This window comes from Amphiprion ocellaris, chromosome 3 (genome assembly GCF_022539595.1).
Source record: "Amphiprion ocellaris isolate individual 3 ecotype Okinawa chromosome 3, ASM2253959v1, whole genome shotgun sequence".
NCBI classification, from domain to species: domain Eukaryota; kingdom Metazoa; phylum Chordata; class Actinopteri; family Pomacentridae; genus Amphiprion; species Amphiprion ocellaris.
The window spans coordinates 9,426,241-9,449,058 of record NC_072768.1 but is presented as its reverse complement, the minus strand read 5'-3'; the positions used below and the strand labels follow the sequence as shown (position 1 = coordinate 9,449,058).

Genomic DNA, 22,818 nt, shown 5'->3' with positions numbered 1-22,818 from the left:
AAATCTGATGTTTTTCTTGCCACTGTTGCCACAGCTTGTCCATGAATGCCATGTGTGACAGGTACAAAGGGTCATAAGCAGCCAGAGGTGAAGCCATGTGACCCCCGACCCAAAGCCTGAAGAGCCCAGAGAAGGTTTGCAGAGACTGGGAGAACACTTGGAAGTCTGCCTGGTTTATAGCCCTCTGCAAGGTCACTGCATCTGGCAGCCATATCTAAAGGGAGAAGCAAAAATCAATTACACAAACCTGGTCAGTAATACAGCTCAAAGCACAATGATGTATGAGAAGTGCAGCATTGTGAACTATTAATAAAATCTGTCTGACAAACCGAGGAGTTGAAATTTCGTTTGAGACAAGGGATCCAGTGAAAATGGGATGCCAAGCCCTGGAAAGGGTGGTGTGGGATGCAGCCTGAGTCTGCCTCACCGTCTCCTCCAAACAGTCCAGCCTGCCATGCAGCTGAAGACTCCATTGACCCAGAATCCACTGTCCACTCAAAATAAGGAATTGCTAGTTTGCACGAAGACAGTGATTGCAGCTCATATTCCACTAATCGCAGGAAGTAGCGGTGCCAAGGGAGGAAGAAGGCATGATCACCAGCCGTAGGGGAGAACTCAGCTCTCAGGAGCGCAAAGCTCTTCCACAATGCTAAAATCACATGGAAACACACAAACAGACAAAAGTAAACCCATAATAATAAAATACATGTATACCCATACTTTTAAAAAGGTGATGAGAGAAGACGTTTCAGTTCACATGCTCACCTGGCCTGGTGTAGAGTTTCCTGATCGCCCGTTGGTACAACCGTCGTTCCCTCAATGTGAGATCTCTAATTTCTTTACGCTGCATCAGGTGTCTGCACATACAGTTACCTCTGCTACTCTGTGTGCAAACGGAGTCTCCACAGCCTTGCCTGAACCTTTCTCTGTATCTCCTCAGCTTGCGTTGGGAGAAGCGTCCACAACCGCCACCACATCTCATGTCAGAGCACTTCACTCCAGGAGAATAGCTTACTACTTGTGGCTCTCCAGCTTGGTCCTTGGCCAAAGCTTGACACTGTGCTACAGTGAGGTAATCACAGGTGTAAGTAAAACCTGGATCCTTTCGACAGTCTGTCCTTTTGCGGCTTCCTTTCAGATCCTCCTGCTCAGTATGGTTGAACTCTGCATTGCTGTACCACATTTCATCTTCCAAATCAAGCTTGCCATTTGCAAAGGGAGTCCTGTTCACATAGGAGATGTTGTAATCATCCTGAATGTAATGCAGCTGGCTGGTGGGATGAGCCTTCCTTGGTTTGCGGAGGCAGCATGCCCCTAACATGCACTGGTCCCTACACGCATTAAAGGAGGGGAAGCTGTTGCTGCTGTTTCCAGTGCAGTAGAGGAAATCCTCACAGAGACCAGTAGTCGGATTGAAGGCCCAGCGGCGGCGAAATGACCGCACTCCTTCACAGCTGTTCTCTGGTTTGGGTACCCAACATGCCTAGAAGTGGGGAGGGGGGACATAGGGCCTCTTACCCAGCCTTAAACCCCACAGCAATGTCCATAGCCAGAACTGGCAATAGACAACAGTAAAGCAAAGCACTGCTATTGGGCTCACCCAATGTAGCAGGCCGAGCAATGCTCTACAGCTAAACCATGATCACATTACAGACAATCACATCTAAAGAACTATCAGCTACATTAAAGGAACATTCTGACAGTTTGAGAAATACACTCGTGCTATTTTGCCAATAATTAGATAATAAGATCAATAGCACTCTCAAATCTGGTAATTAAATCTGGAGCTACAGTCAGAAGATGTAAAACTTAGCACAATGAACAGCAATAACTGGAAACAGTTAGCTTCCGCAGTCCAGGGGTGAAAAAACTCCACTGACCAGCAAACTGGTATAAATTTTTGCACATAAATGTGTTTCCCAAAATGTTGAACTGTTCCTTTATCATTCACTACTGTGGTAGCACAAAGCCTTTGGTAAACAGCAAAGACGAGGCAAATGCATAGCTAAAAAGAAAATGCTATTTATAAGAAACTATAAGAAAACTACAGTAACACAACACTCAACAGAAGGAGGTTTCAAACCTTGCTGTTCATTTGTGACCCACCTCAAACATTTGAAAAGTTCTGGGGACCTGCCAGGTAACCAAATATTCAATAAGAACATATTCAAAGCAGAACCAATGAAACACATACAGCAGATTATGTGAAAGCACATGAAAACACACACTGAAACAAGGCTCAGAATTTATAGCCATGCTAAAGTCTCAGAGCAGCTCTACTTCTGCTAAATGTAAATCAATGATATGTAATAGCAATAGCCTGCAAACTGAAAAACAGTGACACTGTGAACAGGTTGATGTTTAGCAGTTATGTCCACAGACTTGCTTTGCATGTTATCATTTATTGATTAACAGATCATGACTGGAATGTCGTAAGTTTAGCCAGTGTTTTGTCCTAAACCAAAGTAGTGGGGAAATTTAGATACTCGATAACAACTTAAGGCTTCACCAAGGTAATCTTCTATACAGTACACTGCATAGATGTTTTTTGTCAGGCTCCCTGCCTCCACCAATTTTAGTCGACAGCCAACTGACATCCCCAGAGCCACTGCAGCTAGTTATCCTGGCTAATGAGGTCTTCAAACGATACATACACTTTCACAACATAGACGTCAAAGATTTTGTTCTTTTACAAATGTTGTATAAATCAACTCTAGTCCAAGACTCCACACTGGCTCAAAAATACCTTTCTGTGCTGTCTTTGACACACTGGTCCCTTGGTGTTGGCGGGACAGGAGCAGTGAAACTCAGCAGGGTCTGAGGCCAAGACGAAACATGTGCCTCCATTTTGACAGGGGTTAGACAGACAAGGGTCTGGAAGAGGGACGGCCATCTGCAAACTAGCTACTCCGCACCAGTTGAAAGTGTGTTAATGTTATGGTGCAAGAGAGCGTGCAAAAATATGACAGATTTTCATGTGAGCGGCAAACAAAAAGGATAGAGAGAAAGCAAATGGAAAAAAGACATATTTGGCAAAAAGACAGAAACTGAGTCACCGTCAGTTTGGATGTTTGCTTGGCATGTGACCCTTCCAGATGTGCATGAACACAACGTGTTGATGTCAGTCTGCCAGCGCTGACCATCCACCATTTCACGTCCCTCATATACGCATCGCTGCCTCACGCACTCACATCCTTCCAGGTGTTTTACACGGGACTGTAGATCTATATTCTGTTACAAAACAAAAAAAACCCCTGTAACCATGTTTCATCAAATCATATTGCATGAAAAGTCATATAATGTAATCGTTACCTGAGCTTTGACCATGTCGAGCATACGAGCCATATCCTCGAGCCTCCTCTCCATCTTCCTCAGCCTGTCCTCTCTCTGTGCCTGAGAATCAGACTTCACCCCTTGAGGAGATCCTGGAGGCCCCAGTACTGCTCCTCTCTGCAACTGATCACTCTGAATGTCCAGGAGATGATTGTTGGTTTGGTCTTGCAGCCTGTGGTTCTTTTGATGTTTACTGGGTGAAGAATCCCGATGCAAGATCTGATGGATGTCAGTCCCAGAATCTGGACTAAGTGTGTCCTCAGAGGGAGTATCTAGAACACACAATAGGCCTTTGGTGGGACAAGAGGGCAGCAATAGATTCCTGAATCATTTCTGAAAGAATAAAATGGAAACTTTGGAGTTTAAACAAACATCCATGGAAAACACCGTCAGAATTAGGACCCACACTGAGGAATGACAAACAAACTGTATGGGGGACTTTCTGCCTGGGGGACCCAAAGCGCTACTACGGTGGTCCCATTACTGAGTATGAGTAAGACAGAAGTGTCTTACTGTTTGGGATTCAAGACAGAGAAGCTAAATACGGTTCTACCAGTGATTTACAAGTTTTTACAGCTGCTCATGACAAGAGAGCTCATCGCTGACAGAAATTCCTTTCATGTCTTCCAGTGCGACAGAACTGTAATGAATTAGCAACAATGGAGAGAACAAATGAAGCAAAAAGGGGAATTGCACTGCAGTCTCAGCATGTGGCAACAGGCCCACAGCATGTTTTTATATACAGCCTTAACAATAAAACCACTATCAACTGAAAGAAATAACAATTACAGCTCTCCAGATCACACTAAACATGTTTGAGGGGGGGAATATGCACATACATTACTCCCTCTCCAAACAGAGAAAGTGATTCAGTTTCGATGAAGATAATCTCTCTTTACCTGTAATGTTGCCACAGATCCACGGACGCCTTTGATATGCTTTCAGTGAAATTTCAGCAGTCTTGAAATATCCCTGTATTTCAAAAAAACACACAATGGAGGCAGGAGTGATGCTGTATGTTATGGCACATATTCTGGTGCTGTGTTTCTAACATTTCATTCATTTTGTGATTATGCAATGAGCTTCAATTCTTTCCTTTCGTTTTCAGATGCAAGCAGATACTCAAGTCAGAAATCAAATCACTGCTGATCCTTCAAAAAACTCTTAAAAAATACTGTAATCTGACATGTAGTTCTTGCTGTATTTGAATGTACACAGGTGTGCAGAATGGTCAAGACTCACGCTAAATTTGCTGTCTTTCTTCCCGGGTGTGCTGGCAAGACTGATGACAACATCTTGAGGCAGTTTCAGGTTGATCCTGTTCTCACGTTTTATTGGTAAAACAGCTGCTTCTTGACAGTCCACAAAAAATGTCAGTCTATCAGGCTCCAGGCTCACAGCCAGCTGTACCCACTCCTCCCTGGAGAAGGGATTTCTTCCCGGAAAGTGAACACTGGCGAGGCCCTGGGATCTTCCCTCGGCCTGGTAGTCCAAACGCAGAGACTGATTGAGGTTGGAGGAGATGATCTGGAGGATGGGCGAGGATGCAGAGGAGAGAGAAAAAACGGTGGCACTGGATCCCGACACCTGATGACCCACCAAATTCACCCCTATGCTGCCCTGAAGGTTGGAGTACAAGAAGTGGGAATATTCACGGGGAAGGGTCAGGTAGGGAGCTCTTGGACGTATTTTATACACCGTGCTGCTGGAGCTCTGCAGTCTGGTCACGCCGCTTACATGGTGGGACATGTTTAGAGCTGCCAGGAGGTCAATCACTGGGAAAGAAGAAAAGACAGACAGTCAGAGACAAAACATACACAGCCATGGAGCATCAGGTTAGAGGTTGCCAGTGTGGTTTCTGGGTTTAATGACTGCGGTTCTGTGTGAGAGGGAATCAGAATGAAGCCATTCATCAGCCGGTCACACATGGCTGCCTCACTGACCTCAAAGCAGCATGATACAGTCAGTCTGATCTGTCTGCCTCTCAGCTAACACAATACATCATCTCACACTCTTTTAAATATGGAGATTCACTGCTAAAAGCTGAATCTGAGAGTTACAATAAAAGTTTGCTTGAGAATATAATCATAGTGCCAAATAGAAGTTTTATTTTCTTCTTCAACTCAACTAAATCTCAAATACTTAACTTTTTCCTACATTTATTTGGAAGTTATGGCTATATTTTGGAGTTTAAAACACATGAGCTGCATTTGAAAAGATAACAAAACTGCAAACCAAACAACCAGTGACCCATTTGACCAGAGCACACTTCTTGTAATCTCACCATTCTCGTGATTTGGACTAGAATTTCCGTGCACAAAAAGCGCAATGAAGCCCAAAACCAAATGTATCTCCTGCAGCGCGGCCATCCTCAGTTTCTCCAAACTCCAGAAGCAGGAAAAAAAAAGTTAAACCCTGGAGCAAAAAGCCAACCACCTTACGCAAAAAGCATCGTGTCCCTTGCTCTTTTAATCCGATGTGGTGCCATGGAGCATGCAATGTATGATCAAGATTTCACCGCTCCTCCGCGAGCAGATCTCTCCAAAGAGCGCGCAGGGGAAACATGAAACATCTGGATGCGGGCAGGGCGTCACTTATCTGCAGTCACACACTTCACATTCCCCCCTGGGGCCGTATCTGCAGCGCACTTTCACTTCATTATCACAAGGACAGATCGCTGCTGAAAGAGTATGGTGATAACATTTATAAAGCTTGTCTAGATATCCCAGATTTCTGATATGAAAAGGAGGAAGACGAAAAAGATAGACGCGCAAAATAAGAAACGAAAAAGGTTCAGGTGTTCAGCGCGTCTGAGCGTCGCCAGCTCTTATCTCAGCCTCGGTCTGACCCAGAAGAGTATCTGAGAGTAAAAGCGTTGTTTTTTTTCTTTTTTGTCAAAAAAGTTCTCCACCCAGCACTGCTCAGTGGTGTTGATTCTCGAAGACCCCCGTTTTGGTAATCAGCTAAAACCTGGTCTGGAGACTGGAGGGGAGCCATGCAGCAGCAGAAGCAGCCAAAATATATGAAGGGCTTTATGTGTGTGTACAGAGAGACAAAGAGGCAGAGAGAAGAGAGGGTGGGGGTAAACATAAGTAGTCATGTTTCACTGCTTTGGAAAGAGTCCCAGCTTGCATCCCACTGTGCTCAGTTTTGTCTCCAGGACTCTTGGCTTTTCCTTCATGTTGTTGTCTTTTGTTTATTATCTCAGAGCCTGTCTCAAAATGCCCTCATGACTTCTATGTCTGAAGTAGCGCAGGACAGAAAGGCAGACATATGCCCCTATGTCTTGATTAAGTATTATGTTGGGTTAAAGACACCCAGGTGTTGGTTAATGAGTGTAGCAGATTGGAGAGTCCCTCGTCCCTCTGGTGCCAGATTGTTTTCCACATCCAGTCTACATATTTAAAGCTGATTTGAAACTTAATAAAAGTCTTTCCACCCTCATCCATGACTCATGCCAGTTAGTCTGTAATAATCACAATTAAAAAATGTTCCCCGGAGGCATCTTTTGGCACGGTGCTTCCAGGCTGAGAGCGTTCACTGGCTGAAAACTTTGTTAAACCAGATACAAGTGCAGCAACTTTTGAACAAGAAATTCAATTATCAGTGGCGTCAAACTTTCTGAATGTGGTAGTTTACTGTTAAATCCCAAAAATCCCAAAATGCCTCCCAGAGGAACACAAATAGGAAAACAATGTTGCACTCACACCCACTCTGTACCCAGCGGGACTGTTCTCTATGTGTGTAGAAGTAGATTAGTGGCCCACACAGTCGAGCAATCGAGCAACTTATAGGAAGAGAACGAGTGACTTGCTCTAGAGGAATCTGCAGTCTTCAGGTAAATTTCAGCTCAGTTTTTAATGACTGCTATTTCAGATAACATCATTACAAGAGAGGAAAAAAAGGCATTCTGGAAAAACAGATGTTCAGATGATGTAGCTGTAAAAGCCAACTGTTGTCTACCAACCATCTCCTATCTTTTTACCCTCATCTCTGCTGACATCCAGTGGTCATGTCCAAACACAGCAGACAGATATAAATCTCCCATTGCGGCAGTCTGGTGGAGATAAATCCAAGATTCTTGCCTGAATCTTATTTGGAAAAGATGAAAAAATATATGTATATGATGTGAGAAATGTGCGTTCCCAGTATGCAGGATGCAGACTGTTTTCCTTTTGCCCCCTCCCCTGAGGCAAACTATACACTTCTGCTCCCCTCTCTAACAACAGAAACCTCTAACAAGCCTAAACACAAACCAAAACATGTCTCGTGGAGCCAGATGACAGATTTTAATCACAGAACCCCTAAAGATACGCTCACTCCATTGCTCTAACTGGGTCTTTTGTGTGCATGTATGTGTGTGTGTGTGTGTGTGTGTGTGTGTGTGTGTGTGTGTGTGTGTGTGTGTGTGTGTGTGTGTGTGTGTGTGTGTGTGTGTGTACGCCTCTACATGCTGGGACAAGAGTGCAAAAGGATGTGGGTTAATCTTCAGTAGGCGAACAGCCGACATTTGATAGCTAATCCCTTGTCAGGCCCCATTAGCCGTCACATATAGCTAATTGAAAAATCCAGGAGGGACAAGCTGTGTGGTTAAAATAGATGCTCAGATTCTTTTAACAAGCTTTACGCTATACAATACCCTGAAATGTGCATTTAAAGCATAATAGAAGCTACCAGGAACTAAAGAAAATGGCATTTCTTGATATGATCTTTGATGCAGCATCCATAGCGGGAGCAAAAGCTGACTGGGTTGTCTCTGACTGTTGAGCTTCTGTCGGATGACAAACTTCCTGTGAAGGTCAGGGCACCGAAGGTCAAGTGTCTTTGTACCAGACAAATCTCTCAAATTCACTTGCGACCAGGTAAACCACGCCCTCAAGCCTTTAGCCTGTGAGCTTATCCGAGGACACAGACCATAAGCTGCTGTGTGCTTTTTAATGTTTGTGTGCGTGTAGGGGTCATTGTGTTGGTGTGTGTACGTGTGTGTGAAGCCGTGTTATCTATTTGTTTGTTTATTCCTGGAGGTGTCGATCTGTGTTTCTGAATGGGGTTTGGTGGCTTTTCAGGCTTTTGAGCACCAGAGATGCGCCGTCTGTCACAAGTCAGGAGGATATGGAGGCTGACGGACGAGCTGCAGAGGATTTGACAACAACAGGTCAGTTGGCTGAAGTGTAGTAAACAATGTAGTTCGGTTTTCATCCGTGACAACACAGAGTCTGTTCAGCTTTAACAAAAAGGTTTTGCATGTTTATTCATCTCACAACACCAGCAAAGTAGTTGTTTTAGGAGGATGTTATCCAAGATCTTGATCCAACACAAGAGCATGATAGACACACAGTTTGATTGCTGATTTGATGATTAATGTGGTGAACTTTGTAACCATATGTCTGTAAATCTGTTTAAATGATTCATTAGCTGTTATGACTTTGTTGGTATGACTTTTAAGACAAAAAAGGCAGAAAATAATACAAAGAAATCATAAAATGGAAAGTAGATACATGAGTTTAGCAGATTAACAGGTGAGTCAGATAGCAGTTTTCTGCTGATATGAACATGAAAACCTGAAAAGAGGCCAGAGAAACATGTAGCAACAAGGAATAATGGGTTACTTTCTTTCCTACTGGGGAAAACCCCTCAACAGAGACCCACTTAGAAGGGATTGGAGGGAATTAAAGGAGTAGACTGTGTGTTTGTTTGCGACTGGACATTAGGACAGACTCTGATGATGATTCGTAAGACGTAAACATGTAACCACTTAAGCTCAGGATAGCCCACTTATTCATTCTATAAAGGATGAAGGGATAGGCATGTTTAGTTGATTGTCTTTGCTCTTCTTCTCTCTTGGTTCACTCAGACAGAACTGGTTCCTGAGGCCTGATCGAGCCCAGGGATGGCGCTGACTGACCTGAATCCCGGGGCTCCAGTCTGTTCACTGCTGGTCCTCTTATGTCTGCACACAGTCGCAGGTACAGCCACTTCACAATCATTCCTTTAAAGCTTCTAGGTTACATTTAATAGTCTATAACCGTCTGTGTGTTTGTGTTTGACACAGGTATGTCGGGTTGGGCTGGATGTTTGGACGGTCAGGATGTATTTGCGACGGTCAAAGAAAACAGCCCTCCGGGAGAAGTCGTTGCTGAACTCATGGCCGACAGCACCATGGAGGGGGTTCGCTGGAGCCTGAGCGGAGAGGATGCTGATTGGTTCTTTTTGGACGGCAGAAGCATCCGGCTCAACACATCAGCTGACAAGATCCTTGACCGAGAGGTAATGACTCCGGATGTGTCCTCGTAAACCCTGAATGCTCAGCTTTGGAGCTGTCTTGTAATCAGGAAAGTCACTGTGTGGTAGCATGGTGCCATAGTAAAGAAGCTGTAGGAAGAAACTTTTAGAGGCTGAACCTGACAACCTCTCATTTGGACCAAACACAATCTCTCTTAGCCTCATCCGCTTCCCGGCTGTCAAACATTATGGCAGCTGTTCAAGGGTCAATGAGATTAGTCGTGTCTCTGTCTCTCTGGCTTTCAGTCTCTCTACTTCTATAACTCTATCCTTAAAATAAACCATCTGAAAACTACAAATAATTAGTACAAGTCTGAAATTTACATCATCATCCATCATCCCAATAAGGGTCAGATGTACAATTAATCAGCACAGTCTGTTTAGGAATAGCAGTTCAGTGTGTTTCTACTCTAGAAATGTTACCATCTTCTACACAAAAACACTAGTGAGATAAACTTCCTGTTAAAATAATATATTACTCTACAGTTAGGACAAATATAACATTATATCAAGCGAATATATTTTGGAAACTGAATGAAGTCTAAAATTTTATTAAATGTTAGCATGGACATATAGTTCAAAATGAGTCTTCTGATTATCACATTTAAATTTAGTTCATTTTGTTCATGCCAGTATAGTATATAATTCAAAGGAAATTACTGGCATGAAAGTTTTAAGAGACAATATTCCCAAAGCATGGAAATATAATTTCCCCAAATTTTCTGACACTACACAATTATAGAAACTTGAACATTATAACAGCTTTGGGATAATTAAAAATCATAATTATGTACATAGTATATTCTTTGCACGTGCATGTATGTCATTTTGGTGCATGTTGGGCAGGTAGACATGCTTAGGTTCCACCAAGAAATATTTTTGATTTTGAGAGGTTAAAATCAGTGTTTCTTATCTCATGGAATGCTTCACATGTCCTCATTGATCAGCTACATATCTGTTGTTGTCTCTCCCTCTCAGGCCCTTGGTCCCATCATAATGGCTGAGTTATCATGTAATGAGGAGGACATACTTCAGGTACACTTCCTCGCACATCACCTTACCCATAATTCCTCTGTGTGTCTTACCAGATGCTAACCTGTATGTGTTTTGTTGTTGTTGTAGAGTGTGTACAGGATCATGGTGGAGATCGTCAATGAGAATGATAATTCACCTGTGTTTGCAGAAAACACTGTCTATTCTCTAATTGTCAGTGAGGTACGATGCTTTCACAAACACGCAAATCTGCACATGCAAACATAAATATTAAAGATTAAAGTGCTGCTCCTGCTGTCTAAAGTGTTTCTCTTTGTCTTTACCAGTTAACTGCGGTGAATACTGTAGTATTCACCATCAAGGCCACAGATGCAGACGATGACAAGATCATTTACTCAATCGACCAGGCATCCGTACGTTATCTCCATATAGAATAAAGAAAATAAAATATAAACAAGCACTCCTTAGCTGTTTATGTGTTTGTGTGTCTTTTGCAGCCTGATGCTCAGTACTTCAGAATTGATCTACCCAACAGTGGAGAGGTGGTTCTATCCAAGCCTCTGGACTATGAGACCAAAACTCTGCTGACTGTCACCATCTACGCCACAGTATGTACATTTAATTTTTGATTGCTTTTTACAGCTCCATGTGCAAGTAAATGTATCCATACATTCATCTAAATAGTTGTATAGGTTTCTTCATTTCTTGTTACTGCTAGAAGTTCCCGATGATTACTATAAAATAAACTATTCCATACTCTGGGTCAAGTCTTCATCTGTTTCACCGATTCTGTGTTTTTGACTTGTCATCATCTCAGGAAATGAACACTGCTGAGCATTTCAGTATCAGCACCAACATCACCATCACTGTCCTAGATGGAGATGACCAGTACCCACAGTTCCTGCCCTGTATGTTGCTTTTCCAGGATGAGACCAGTCGAATCTGCACAAGTCCCGTGTACACAGTGAACGTCACAGAGGGGGAGGAGGTCGGCTGCTAAACCCTTCTTCTAACATGTCAACCACATATTATCAGTGTTATATCAGATGGCTACTAATGATGTCCATGAAACACCTACTGACATAGACACAGGCTATAAAATTTGCTTTTTGAAACAGCCTTGTGGGCAAAGTGTAAAAGTCTTTTAATGTTAAACATGCGATTCTGAAATTCAGTGAGATCATTTATAGACTCCAGCTGCAAGATTCAGTCCAGCTGCAAGATAAAGAGCAGGTCACTGGATCACTGTTTGGAATGTTGCGAATATCTGACTTGTAGAGCAACAAATGTGTGTCATGTTGCAGGACATTGTGTTGCATTTCTCTCCTGGTCCCATTCATGCAGTGGATGGAGATAGAGGACTCAGATCTCCAGTCAGCTACGCCATTCTCTCAGGTAACATACATAGCAATACATGTTAATATAAAAAATGTGCTGTGCTTTTATTTGTAACTGTGCTTGTGTTCACTGTAGGAGATGATGAAGGGCGTTTCAGCATGGACAGAGAGACGGGGGAAGTGAGACTGACTCAAGGGGTGACTGACCGACTCACAACGCCAGTGCTGCAGCTTCAGGTCATGGTATGATTTACGTTGTAGCAGGCTGGAACGTTATTCTCTCTATTTTTTTTACTCCCAGAACTAATCTCACATTTGAGGCTTTCTGTGTCTCTGTTTCTTGCACCATCAGGCATATCAGGACAACGACCCCCGGAAGTACTCTGTTGCTACAGTGTTGGTCCGAGTTCTGGCAGTGAATCAGTTTTATCCAGAGTTCGACATGGCTGAATATCATGGCTTTGTAAACGCAGGAAAGAGTCCAGCTTCTCTGGTTAATACGTATGGTGGCACAGCACTGATGCTACGTGTACAGGACCAGGACTTCATCCACGTATGCACTGTGACACATACATACAGTACCCTCATGGTGCCAAAATGCTCAGTGAAATTCAGAATTTGTTTCTAACATCTATCACGCTCGTTTTCCCCCAAATCTGTTAGGGTTTCAATCCCATGATGGACTTCACCCTCAGTTCTACATGCAATCACACAGACATCTATCAAGTCACAAAGGAGGGGCTCCTGATTGCCAGGACGAGTCAACTCAAACCAAAACAGAAGCATGTTCTCGAGGTGAGCCTCAGTGAAAACCTTACACTGTTTCTGTCCAAGGTTTGTAAGCCTTCCAGCCTTACAAGCCAGCAAGAATTTTACTAAGAATATTACACACAATTGAAGGCTACCAGTAGCTGTCCAGCTCAAGCTCTGCATAATCCGGCCTTCACATTGACCGGTACTTCCTAGTGAGGTATTCAGAAAGAGCAGCTGCCAGGTTTATTAACTTGCTAGAGTTGCTTCTGGTAACTCTAAAATGTATCAGCCACGAGTAAAATGTTCTGCTGTTGGCTGCAGGAGTGAACACAAGAGTCCTCATGCACTCCCAGCATCTGAGGAACTGAAGATCCTGTGGATTCCTTTATTTTGGCGGGAAGAGCTGCAGCTTAGTTGCGTTTAATGCTACGGACAATGAAACAGCTAAATCAGACTCATACTGCCATGGTGAAATTAACCAACAATGTAGAATTCTGAGCTGAAAACTGAAAGAAACCTTCCTAAGACAAAGGAGCACAAAATGTTACAATCAGCGATTGTGCTTCAAAACTAACCCAGCACAAATCTGAGTTTCTATTTAACCAGCATGATTACTCACATCAAATTGCACAACCTCTCTGTCTTTCATCCCAATCTCATAATAGACACATGTAATAAGGTGATAATGATGTAATAATAAGTCAAAATACTTTGCAGGTAACAGCTGTAGACCCAGAGTCAGGTGATGCCACCTTTGCTACTGTAGTAGTGGAGGTTTTATCTGAAGGACAATCAAGTAAGGCTGCACACCTAAACACTCATACATCACTGAATGCTGATGACCCTGCAGACTGGAACACCTCTTTGTATGTCTATCTGTGTATACTGCAGTCCCTTATAGTCCACTGGGAAGTGACCGTCTGACAGGCTGCACTGTGGGCAAAGCATTGTTTCTGTGCATGGTGTTCATGACTATAATTGGATGCATCCTGTCTATGGTGATGTGGCTGAAGAGGAAACACAAAGGAACAAGGGACCCACTGCAGAGAGGCTGTGTGGCCCAGGGCAAACACCCCAATGTGGTAAGATCATTTTTGACTACAATTCTTATCGTAGGTTCAGTTTTAATCAGTTTATCAATAAATTCTAAAATATTTTTGTATATGCTCCCACAGAGCTTACGATGGTTCCAGCTGGTGAGTTATGTGTTTTCCTATTGAAGCTCTAATTATTGTAATTAATTCACTTGGTCCCAGTAACTTGAGGTTAAGTTGTCAAATGGAATGAGGATCATTTACACACCCTGTCTCTTTAATACAAGAGTGGTTTTATTCCAGATGTTAACCTGGTGACTATGGTTGCCCCACAGGTGAGTCATCGAACTGCTATGCCACACATGGAGGAAGCATCGTACAGCAATGAAGAATATGGAACGTGCAATCCTTCCTTCAGCTTACCGGACCAACCAGGCGTCTACACCTACCAAGACCTCCCTTCCTGTCGAGGACCCGTTCCACCCAGAACAACTGCTGTGCCTGATACCAGCTTCATGCCCACTGAACCTGTGCGCAGCCCTGTGACCTTTAATAATAATGCATCTACACCAACCAAAAGTTCCACCAGTTCACCCACCTTCCACCCAGCCACGGTCGACACGAGGTCTACACAAATGGCTCAAGATGCTGCTCAGCTGAAAGAAAACTCTGACTCACCACCTCATACGACCTTGGACGTTAATGAGAAACAATCTACCCCTAGCCCTTGCCCTGCAACACCTTTAACCTGTCCTGATTCGCAAATGACCACCGACGATGACCTTGTTGACCCTGTCACCAGCCCCTCCTCTCAGTGCAGTCTTCCATGCAGTCAGTCCCGAATTGCTTCAGCAGAAATTGATAAACCTTTACACAAACCTCGTGTGAAGACACCCTCATACTCACCTTTACTGTCCACACCGGTCCCCAAGCAGACGAGCACACCCCCCACCACGCCAGAGCAGGCCCCTTTGAAAGCCACGCTGGTACATATAGATACATCTCCACCTGATACGCCACCAGAAACGCCAGAGCAAACACCAATGACTCTGAGCGCAGAGTTGGACCAACCCTCTACATCACTGGACCAAACAGACCAAACAGGAAACACTCAAGAAGGCAGAGGGGCGGGTGATGAGGACGATGATGGTTTTCTAGGAGATGAAGATGCAGACAAGAACAGTGATGATGAGTTAGAACCAGACGAAGAAGAGCTGTTGAGAGTGATGGCTCGTTGTAATCCTGTATTTATAACCTTTAGTAAGTGATACCGCAGGCAATGAGAATGACGGGGCAGACAACAGAGAACGGAAGAGCTATGGTGAAGATGGATAACAGCAGACAAGCCATCAAACAAGAATAAAACACTTGTGCTGTAAGAATGTAAAGAATTAAAGAACACCACACACATGATGGGCCATACAAAGGAAGACATCTACAGTATATGCTAAAACACTTATGTATGTCCACAAAAAAGCACAGTCATGATGATTAGATCAACAATATTGCGCGATTAGTACCACATAGCTAAACAACAGGAACTGAGTTACCATGACCACGAAATCCAGTTAAGATTTTGATAGATTTTATGAGGATACAGCATATTTTTGCACAATAAAAATAGCACAAATGCACCATCTTGTCATGAACCAAAATGTATTTTCTTTGTTTACGAATAATGATGCTGTATTTTATAAAGGTAGATCTACAACAAATCGCATTGTGAAAACTGCTGCTGTGCTCTTTCCTATGAAAAAAAACACTCCCATCAGTGATGTCACTAGTATCCCAGGGTTCTTACTCCGTCTATGCCTTACCAGGTTTCTCAAAACCAGGATAGAAGCTTATCCAGTGTCTGGAATTGGGATATGATGGAGATTCTTTGGGATACTTCAAAAATCCTGTCATAACCAGAACACCCAAGTCCATGGTAACGTAGTCCATGTTGTATTTCACCTTCAGAACTGTGGAATGCTTCACCCTTTATAAAACATAGAAAAGGTAAACTTGCAGACACAGTTTTACAACCCATCTGGTTCTGTGATGATTTGCTTTTAAAAAAGCTGCAGAGTTCTGTATTGTGTTGTTCAAAATTCTTGATTGTTTTGTATACTCTACTATTCTCTATCATCGTCATTTTTTTTCTGTGAACATGAGTAAAGTTACTGTTTGACTCAAAAAACGAGGCAAGAGTGCTTATTAAATTATGGAGAAGTTAGGGGCATAGGCATTGTGGTTGGTTTGGGTATGGCCAAGTTTTGACATAAAATGTTAAGTTTAATTGTGCTGAGAAGAGGATTGAGGATAGTTTAATTTTATTGGGTTCAACTGATTTTCCCAAACTACAATGACAAAATGAGAAAAGTATTCAGATCCTTTGCTATGACATTCTAAACTGTGGTCAGGTGCATCTTATTTGCTTTAATAATTCTTTAGATGTTTGTAGAACTTGATTGGAGTCCAGCTGTCATAAAATTAATTTATAATGTAGGAAATCACCTAATGTTCCACAATGAACACTGCATGTCAGGACAAAAACCAAGCTGGAAAGTCCAAGGAAGTCTTTTAGATCTCCATGTGACATAGATCAGACTAATAATTATTTCTAAAGCTTTGAGTGTTCCAGGGAGCACAGTGGCTTCAATTATTGCTGAATTGTGAAGGGAAGCCACTCTGGCATGAAAACCACAAGACAGACTGCTTGGTGGTTGCCCACAGGACTTGAGAGCACATCTGCGAAAAAAAAAAAAACACCATCTCTATGGTGAAGCATGGTGGTGGCAACGTCATGCTACGGGTGTGCTTCTTGGTGGCACTAAAAAGAGGAATGAATGCGGCAAAAAACAGGATGACATTCAGCTAAAAAATTCTGAAAACATTTCCATTGTTTCTGCAGAATTATCAAACATCAGCTTTTCACCTGCTGCTCTTCTAAAACCTGTGCAGATACCATGCAGTATAAACTCAAAGACATTTGTTAGTAAAATCTTTGAGGGTAGGGCTCTTCGTGAAGGGTGTTAGACGGCTGAAGTACAGAGAACAAAGCTTGAATTCAGGTGATCAAAAGTTTCCATTTGCACGTCAGTTTTGGTGGTGAATAACAATGTTTAGTTCAAAGTACTTCACTTTAAGCTCATCTTTAAAAAGGAAAAGCTGCTGAATAAATCTTTCATGTTAATTAAACCTTATTTGAATTAATTAAAAATTGACAAAGTATGTCAAACAAGAAATTGGCCTTTTAAGCTTCAGTTGCTTGATAAAAGTTAAGGTGATAATGTGAAAAATATACTACAAACATTAAATCCGTATTCATCTCAGCTGTGGCACTTTGTAAATTAAATATGCCGATGTTTGCTTCATCATGGGGAGGGATTAAGGGAAACGCGGCTGATATAGAAAGGATGAGAAAAGGAGCATCTGAAACAACAATGCAGAGGTCAGCAAGTCAATGGCATGAATGGAAACAGGAAACAGAGGATTCACAGAAAACAGAGCAAACTGGAAACAATGCTGATAGCTATAAAGGATATGAAACTTCAACATTTTTCAACTTCCACCCAATTCCATAAAAGGTTTTATGAAATCCTTTATTCTAAGTGAAGGCAGCTACAGAGACACTGGTCTTTTTTGCTTTCTCCGGAGAACAAATGTAATAGCAGCTGCCACATCAAGTCAAAAGAATGCAGCAAACTAACAACTACCATTTGTATTTGTTTTTATTGAGACATTGTTCTCAATCGCAAAAACTGGACCTGATTGTTAGAGTGCTCAATTTGCAGAACAACAACTTATTTACAGTAAAGTCACTAGTGAAAGGCTTGTTGCTGCAGTGAGCCTGTAAAAAACATTATCATACACATTATACTATGCCAATAAAAATTATTAACAGTGGTTATAAATGGTGGTAGAGATAATACAAGCATAACAAATATATTTGGGAAGGATAATATTCAAAGGGAGGAGAATGTTTTTCCCCCAAACTGCTTACAAAATAGGACAAAGATTTTTTTACTTGGCACACAGATGAGTTAGTAGTTGCAGCTGAATTAAACAAAACTCAAAACATAACATAAAAAAACCCAACAAAACAAAAAAATAGGAAGTCGTCAAGAATATATGTACACACAGGTTCTCATGCACACACACATACGCGCACACACACACACACACACACTATTGAGGTGATAAGGAACAAAAACAAAAAGAGGCAGCTTTCAGTACAAAGCATCCATCAGACAAAACATCATCTTGATTCCTTCAACTAAGACACAACACAAACTGCTCTTGTCAAAAATAGACAGCAGGACAGTTTGTGGTACCATGGATGCTTTGGGGACCAGTATAGCAAACACAGCAATGTCCCACTAATGATACTGTATTGCACTAGGCCAAACGGTCTTCATTGTCATTGGATTTAATATTTACTCCTTGTTCCAAACATCCTATAATCCAGCATTACCGCATCATGTTCAACGAATGAAAAATGTCTAACAAGCGAATCAGCAACTAACATTTTCAATTTGGGCCCGAGTACACAGAGGAATAGTACAAATTCTGGTGACTAGAAAGTCAGTCCAGTGCATCGCAAAATGAAACGGTGAGACAAACTCTTATGTAGACTGCAAGCCTCAACTTAATTATTCTATAAAAGGCTTTGTAACAAAACATGGCTATTTCACAAAATCATCCTTTCAAAGAAAAAAAAATCTAAAACCGTGTTGATGACCACTTCTTATCCCTGATCTGGGCCCGGACAGGGTAAGGTGTGGAAGCAGAGCAAAGGCTGGCGATATACTCCAATGAGAGGTGCAACAGAACGTGAGGACACTCTGGTCAAGCATGTACACATGACTTAGTGTTAGTGTGTGTACAACGGGGCACATTCAAGAAATCAAATAAATTATTGTCCGTGGCGCTGGGTCGAGCGAGCTCATCTTGTTTAAAATACTCCATATCCTGTCGACGCAGTCATGTTGTACACAAGATGAGCACAGAGTCACCGGAGGCAGGTGGATGTTAGAACTCGTCGTGTCGAGTCAGAGCCTCTCCAAAGTCAGTCGCCTGGCTGCCCACAAACAGATCGTACTTGTCCACAATTTCTGACTTGGTTAGACGGCCGTCCTAACAGAGAGAGAAACAAAAATGATCAGCCTAGCACTGGTGTCGGCATACAAAGATTAAATGTATTTATGAGTGACATGGAGGTATTTTGTGTTGTTTTGCATAATTATAGGTTTTATCGCTATTGCAATGAACATGATATGCCAATCCCCACCTTAATACTCTGAGCCCCATGTGGTTTTTGGACAGTTTCTGTCACATTTTCACTCACTGTGGGCTCACTTTTCACTGCAACATAAAGTTCTGTATGTATTTGGAAACAGTACAACAATGACTAGAAGTAGAGAGAGTTTAATACTGTCTATAGTGCAGTATAGCACATTCATTACCGTACCATTACTGCCTGTATTTCTCTGTTATTGTACTTTCTCTTTCAGTCAAATGGTATAATCTTGGTGAAGTTTTTTTTAACGCTATCATGCCATTTTAGGGTTCAGAGGGTTAATTAGACAATTAACACATTTCAAAAGCCTACAAAAGGCATTTTACTGTCATTTTAGTTTGCCGTAGCAGTAGAAGAAAATTATGTCAGCATTTCAAAAACTCTGCGGCACAAAAACTCAAACACACATGTATGTTATGTTACTCGTGTGTCTTTTCACACATGTAGTTTCACTTCCTTGCTAATTCTCAGGGATGGATGCAGGAAGTCCACACACATTTCTGATGAATTCTGAAATCATGTGGAATTCTTTACAGTACGCACTTTGTCTGTATCTGACTCATAAACCAGATGCTTGGCCTCGGCCTCAGCATGGTCGTAGTCACTGGGCAGGATCCAGTCTCTGGTCTCCTCCTTGTCCATCTTCCCGTCTTTGTTTTTGTCTCTGAATTCAGTGAACTGCTCTCTCTCGGTCTTCACCCACTCAGGTTCTGTGTTGTCTCCCTCCTGGTTGTACATGTCACCTAGAGCCCAATAAGAAAGGAAGAATGGTGCAACTTTTCGCTCTACAAATACATATTTACGATAGCACATTACTAAACATCCCACATTTCACAACTGTTTCTGAAACAACTTTGCATCATCTTTATGTCATTGTTTGCCGTAACTGATAATCCAAAATCTTGTGGTACAAACTGATGTATGCTAACGAGCTGTAAGGACTCACCAATGTACTCATCCAGGTCGATTAAACCATCTCCATTCTTGTCAATGTCTTCCATAGTTTCCTATAGAAAGAAAGAGCACAGTGCAGTGAGAAAGAATTGAAAAGATACAACATCAGTGTCATCACTTAAAACCTTCATAAAAGTGTCACCCACCAGCACTACAATGTCTTTCATGTGGTCATACTCCTCAGGGTGCAGGAAGGCTGTGAACTCTTCCTTGTTGGCCTTCATGTCGTTGTTGTGGTCCGCCATTTTGAATCTCCTCTCATCACGAGCCATCATCTGCCTGTAGCTGAAGCCATCATCAGGGTCAGGGTCATCTGCAGGGTAGAAGTCACAACTTCTGACAACATGTGTACAAATCTGGCAAAGTAAATTTGTGTGTACGTGAAGGTAATACTACTGGGATGCATCAAATGTATAAAGTGAAAACTGTCCGCAGCAGTACCGAGAATGTATCCATATGTGGCGTTCTTGTACTCCTCCCAGGACACCACTTCATCCCCATTAAGATCATGACTCTTCCACTGTCGATCCACATCGTCATAGATCCACCTCTTTTGTGCGTGCTTGATCCAGTTCTTCATTTCCTCAACAGTCACAAAGCCATCTTTATCCTCATCTATGCGTTCAACCAACATGCTGCAGAGAAATGATGATGAAAATTTAGCAAACTTTCCTTATTTATCTTTTGGATTTTGACCACAGATGAGCTGTGCTGCCGCTCCCTGAGGTGCAACTAGGTCATTACCACATCAAAGAATATACCATAGGCATAAATGGAAAAATAAAACCTCATAAAACATAATAACGGAATAAGCCCTCTAGTGTCTGCTTTAACAAAAGGACTGATATTACAAGCAGACAATCAAACAGCAGAAAATGTGTTATTACCCGAGCCTCTCTTTGCTTTCCTCTGGTGTGAGCTGATCGAAGGTCTTGGCCTCTTCTTGCCCGAGAAAGGCTTCATGGTCATAGTCAAAGTTCTCTGTGTCATCGTGCTCTCGGTTGCTGAGAGGTTCATCGTGGTGAACACGGTCCTTCTTTTCTGTGGGTTTGCTGGTGGCGTAAACCACACAGAGAGCAAAGCACATGACAAGTGGACGCAGTTCCATCCTGCGTTTGTACAAACACCGTCTGAACCAGAGTTTAAAGAAGAAAAAAAAGTCACCAAAAAGCAGAGATCAATGCTCAATCAGAGGTTCCTCCTAAACCCTATTTATATATTATGCTTATCTAAATTTACCTTGCACATTTTATGATGGCATTCTGTCAGTACTGAGACTGTTACTCTACCTGCCAGTTTAGAGTATACAAAGTTTTGATTCACAGTATTGCCAAATGCTTCAACCATGGCTAATCTTTTCCAGCTGATGCAATCCCTTATTTGTTGTACTTTCGATCCTTAGTAGCACTTGCTATCCCATACATTATAAAGCCAATTGGTAAAGAAAAGAATCATCATTTACTGACACAATCATACAACAATTTAGAAACGTTTAAATTGACAACTTTGAAAGTAATTGTACAAAATTCCTTTTGTAAACAACCCCTGGCTGCCACCCTTCATAGGTTAACATAAAACCTAAAAAATCGTGTCATCATAGTTAAGTTTTGTCCTTGAGAAGAGTTGATTCACCCTATTCACCCACAGCACTTAAACCAACAAGGGCGACCTAATGCACATTTTATAGTACAAAATTGCCACATACCAAAATGTTGAGTCGTGTCTTAAGTTAAATCAGCTCAAACAGTACAAACTCAGCATTAAGACTCACACTGAAGTGGAAATAAATAGAGGACTGCTAATTTAAGCTCGATTAATCTAATATTCTAGCAGCTGACTGTATGTTCCCTTTCAAAATATAGAGCAGAGCAAATTGCTGTCAGGTGTCTTAGCTTTTAGAACTGAAGCAATAAGCAAAACATGTTCTCCCTCGAAACATCGATGGAAAAACTTCAAAATACCTGGGCAAAAAGGTTGAGCTGCACCACCTCTACCGGTTGCCTTTTAAATAATAATGACATGTTTTATTGGTGAGAAAATGTGTCCTGTTTTGGCTATTTCGCTTTCCTCTTGTAGAAACTCGTTCGCTGCTGTCTTGACTGCTTTAGTACGACAAAAAATACCGTCTGGGCTCTCACTTTTGCAAGTCTCTACGTCTTAAATCTTGTCTTTGTATCATATTCGGACAGCAACAGCTTGTGACCGTTATTTCCAATTAGCCACCGTTAGGAACCAACAACAGACTGGCTAACCAAGCATACCGCTAGTTTAACTCTCTGAATAGCATTTTTACTCGTCCAACCGTACAAATAAGTATCGATATAATCGCCCTTAACACGTCTTTCAAAGCGGACACTATAGGAAAAACACAATTAAATCACTTTTTCCATTTTACAGCAGTTTACCAGGACAACTCACCGGCGTCTTCAGGGAAGTTCGTCGCTGCTGCCTTCGGTCCTCCCTTCGGAAACACACCCATGCACTTCCTGTGCTAAAACGCAAACCGACCAATCACAGTCCCAGAAGCCCAGTGTGATGTCGCTCGCTGATTGGTCCACTTCACGGGAGCACCGTTGATTGGATTGGCCGAGAACCGCCACGTCCTCAAAGTCAACAAAATCCAGTTCATTCATAAATCTGACAGCTACTGGGCTGCACACAAACAGCTCGAAAGCAATGCGTTTCAGCTTATTATTTAGTTCAGTGAAAGGTTACAAGCACAATATACCACAAAGAAATGTTATTTATTTAGTGAATATGCAGCTTAAAAAAGATAAATGAAACTGTACCCCATTGACAGAGTTTTGTAATCAAATGCAATGTCCACAACAAATATTAGACACAACAA

The 22,818-nt window shown here is 42.1% G+C and overlaps 3 protein-coding genes across 4 annotated transcripts in view; 1 reads left to right on the top strand and 2 right to left on the bottom strand.

Annotated features, from left to right (window-relative positions):
* The window catches only part of kcp (kielin cysteine rich BMP regulator), a 28,081-nt gene extending 21,773 nt beyond the window's left edge, over positions 1-6,308 (bottom strand). Inside the window, exons 1-5 of the mRNA XM_023291234.3 lie at positions 5,618-6,308; positions 4,576-5,108; positions 4,233-4,305; positions 3,313-3,605; positions 3,057-3,231 (exon numbers count right to left, since the gene is read on the bottom strand). Coding sequence (XP_023147002.2) covers positions 3,057-3,231; positions 3,313-3,605; positions 4,233-4,305; positions 4,576-5,108; positions 5,618-5,702 — 1,159 coding nt within the window. The 5' untranslated portion in view covers positions 5,703-6,308. The remainder of the gene's footprint in view (positions 1-3,056; positions 3,232-3,312; positions 3,606-4,232; positions 4,306-4,575; positions 5,109-5,617) is intronic.
* Positions 6,309-8,260: 1,952 nt separating this feature from the next.
* On the top strand, positions 8,261-15,914 carry LOC111582518 (cadherin-related family member 5). 2 transcript variants are annotated; one of them, XM_055009032.1, is made up of 16 exons: positions 8,261-8,484; positions 9,187-9,299; positions 9,386-9,600; positions 10,594-10,650; positions 10,738-10,830; positions 10,935-11,021; positions 11,106-11,216; positions 11,426-11,596; positions 11,913-12,003; positions 12,082-12,188; positions 12,298-12,498; positions 12,609-12,740; positions 13,416-13,494; positions 13,590-13,780; positions 13,874-13,894; positions 14,068-15,914. In XM_055009032.1, exons 2-16 carry the CDS (start codon positions 9,224-9,226, stop codon positions 14,998-15,000), a joined length of 2,565 nt encoding a protein of 854 aa, XP_054865007.1. In that variant the 5' UTR covers positions 8,261-8,484; positions 9,187-9,223; the 3' UTR covers positions 15,001-15,914. The 2 variants fall into 2 exon arrangements, with proteins under 2 accessions (XP_054865007.1, XP_023146993.1); XM_023291225.3 differs by having other exon boundaries at positions 8,261-8,488; positions 9,188-9,299.
* Positions 15,915-17,430: 1,516 nt separating this feature from the next.
* On the bottom strand, positions 17,431-22,539 carry calub (calumenin b). Its single transcript, XM_055009033.1, has 7 exons — positions 22,389-22,539; positions 20,858-21,100; positions 20,412-20,605; positions 20,117-20,283; positions 19,963-20,023; positions 19,560-19,759; positions 17,431-18,853 (listed from the first exon to the last, which is right to left on the bottom strand). Exons 2-7 carry the CDS (start codon positions 21,076-21,078, stop codon positions 18,749-18,751), a joined length of 948 nt encoding a protein of 315 aa, XP_054865008.1. The 5' UTR covers positions 21,079-21,100; positions 22,389-22,539; the 3' UTR covers positions 17,431-18,748.
* Between the last annotated feature and the right edge of the window lie 279 nt (positions 22,540-22,818).